At 40.1% G+C, this 2,481-nt stretch overlaps 1 protein-coding gene across 1 annotated transcript; it reads left to right on the top strand.

Annotated features, from left to right (window-relative positions):
- The first annotated feature begins 253 nt into the window (after positions 1–253).
- Positions 254–2,174, top strand: LOC133703098 (protein PAL OF QUIRKY-like). Its single transcript, XM_062127521.1, has 2 exons — positions 254–821; positions 936–2,174. Exons 1-2 carry the CDS (start codon positions 578–580, stop codon positions 2,009–2,011), a joined length of 1,320 nt encoding a protein of 439 aa, XP_061983505.1. The 5' UTR covers positions 254–577; the 3' UTR covers positions 2,012–2,174.
- The last annotated feature ends 307 nt before the right edge of the window (positions 2,175–2,481 follow it).

Genomic DNA, 2,481 nt, shown 5'->3' with positions numbered 1-2,481 from the left:
TGAACTCAATCATGGACTTACGAGGAATAGCTATTAATCAAATACTAATTAATGAATGATATCATTGTGATGATATCAAAGTGAATTGGATTAGGAAATTGTCCATTGCTTGATTGTAGTATTGACCAATACCTACTTTGGCAATGCCAACTTCTGATGTATGAATCTTGACAAAAACCACTGCATATGAGAGATTCCTTTGCACTATTGTTTGACAAAACTTTATGCAAGAAATAACAAATGGAGAGATAATCTCACCGCCCAAACTCCCACCACCACTCGACCATCAAAATTAAGAAATGCAACTGTATGATCAAATCCCATCAACTGACGAAGCCCTTTTCCTTACAAGGTAAGGAACATCATCATCAAGATGTTTGTTTTCAACTATCAAAAGAAAAAATAAATCCCAAATCATGATCATATAAAGTAAGTAGTAAGTCGGTCCCCGTCCATGTCATCCTACAATCATCCTAAACAAATTCAAACCAGCACAACATTATCTTTCTTTTACATTTACTACATCACAGGCTTATTGTTTTTTCTAGCAAATTCATTGTAATATTATTCATCAGGCATGTCATCACTCCATCCATCAGAACTGGACTCAGGCGCTCCAGATTCTGTGGTCTCTTCTCCTCGGCCCGGTTACCACGTGTCGCATGATCCACGTGTGCGCTTCATGTGCAGCTTCGGAGGGAAAATTCTCCCCCGCCCACATGACAATCAGCTCCGATATGTTGGCGGTGACACTCGCATAGTTGCTGTCCACCGCTCTACAACTTTCTCTACTCTCATCACTAAATTATCAAAATTGTCAGGTGCTTCAAATTAAAATTGAGTACTCATTTTTTTTTATATTTGAAAGGATTAATGAAATAAATATTCAGCTCTATATCACTGATCCAATTCGTTTATAATATTATTTGTTTCAGGAATTGGTAACTTGAGTGTCAAGTATCAACTACCGAATGAAGATCTTGATGCTTTGATAACTGTTACTACTGATGAGGATGTTGAGAACATGATGGATGAATATGATCGTATTTTACATAATCAAAATCCACGTTCGGCTCGGCTTAGGCTATTTCTGTTCTCTGAAATAGATGAGTCAAGATCAAGTAGTATTAGTTCACTTCTTGATGGATCAACTAACCGGGAAAACTGGTTTTTTGATGCTCTTAATTCGGGCTCTAGCAGGCTTGAACGTGGAAGGTCTGAGGCTTCTTCAATTGTTTCTGAAGTACCCGATTATCTATTCGGTTTGGAGAATTCAGATGAGGGCAACATTCCTCGTGAACCCAAACTGAAGTCCAGATTCGTTATGAACGATAATGTTTCAGCTTCTGATCCAGATTCTCCTGCCCCGCTTGTTTCTTACCCATATTGCTCAGCTTCTTCAGTTGTGCCTGCTGTGCCTTCAATTCCGGATCTTCCACCCGTTAAGACCGAACCCGATGACCTAGAGCCAGTAACGGTACTAGTGAAGCGGAATCCAGTTGAGGGTTATTGTGACCCGATTGAGACACCACCAATCACCCAATCACCTGGATATCCAAGCAATCCAGTCATGCATTATATTCCGGATTCTCTTTATCCGGGGAGTCCAGTACAGCAAATGCCGGTTTATTATGTTCCAGGTACGATTTCACCAGGGAACGTTCCGGTTCATCCCATTCAAATGCGGGCTCCATATGCTCAACAATATCCGATCCCAACGGCGCAAATGCCGATTGGGTACCACCAAGCTGTTCCGGGTACGGGTCAAGTGTATAGTGGGGTGGCAATGAAGCCCGTTGCAACAAAGGATCGGTATGATGCTACAACAAGAGTGGTTCCAGATGGTATGAATCAACAGGTTTATTATGGAGTTCGTAATGCAAGTTCGGGTATGGTTCAAGGACATCCGGGTATGGTAATTCAGGGCGGGGGAGATTTGAAAAGGACCGCATCCGACACATACCCAAGGAGAATGAATTCTGACAAAATCTACAAAACAGAAAACATCTAAATTTTTTTTTACGTCCTATGCTATCAAAACATATCCTTTTTTTTACCAGTCATGGCGCCTGGTTATGTAAATTTTGTGATAAAGAGCTATAAATAATTTGGCTTGTAATTATTATCATTTTTCTTGCTTTTCTTTTGTTAACACAGTAAATGATTTGGAATGAGCGGCATCCTACTTAAATTACTGCTGTTTGTGATTTTTTGTGCAGAAGAGAAGAATGCACACCCATCCCATTCATGTTTGACTGAGTGGAGGAGGGTGCGGTGCATTCCTCCTTGCACCAGCCTCTACTAACTCTTTTCTTTTGGCTTGTGCAGTATAAGATTGAAAATCATTTGGAAGTAGTCTGTTTTTTTTTTTATCATTTCACTTGACTCTGGTAGCTTGATGCTGGCTTTTTTCCTGAATATTCATCAAGTGATCTAACTGTCAGCTGAGGTGTAGACGTTCTAGCTGTTTTTATTTTTTGT

This window comes from Populus nigra, chromosome 9 (genome assembly GCF_951802175.1).
Source record: "Populus nigra chromosome 9, ddPopNigr1.1, whole genome shotgun sequence".
In the NCBI taxonomy this organism is placed as follows: domain Eukaryota; kingdom Viridiplantae; phylum Streptophyta; class Magnoliopsida; order Malpighiales; family Salicaceae; genus Populus; species Populus nigra.
This window is presented reverse-complemented; position numbering and strand designations above follow the sequence as displayed.

What these genes read in the sequence shown, in the direction of transcription:
- LOC133703098 (XM_062127521.1), top strand. Translation starts at nt 578, where the DNA reads ATGTCATCACTCCATCCATCAGAACTGGACTCAGGCGCTCCAGATTCT. An exon ending in TAAATTATCAAAATTGTCAG is followed by an intron (nt 822 to 935) that starts GTGCTTCAAATT and finishes TATTTGTTTCAG; the next exon opens with GAATTGGTAACTTGAGTGTC.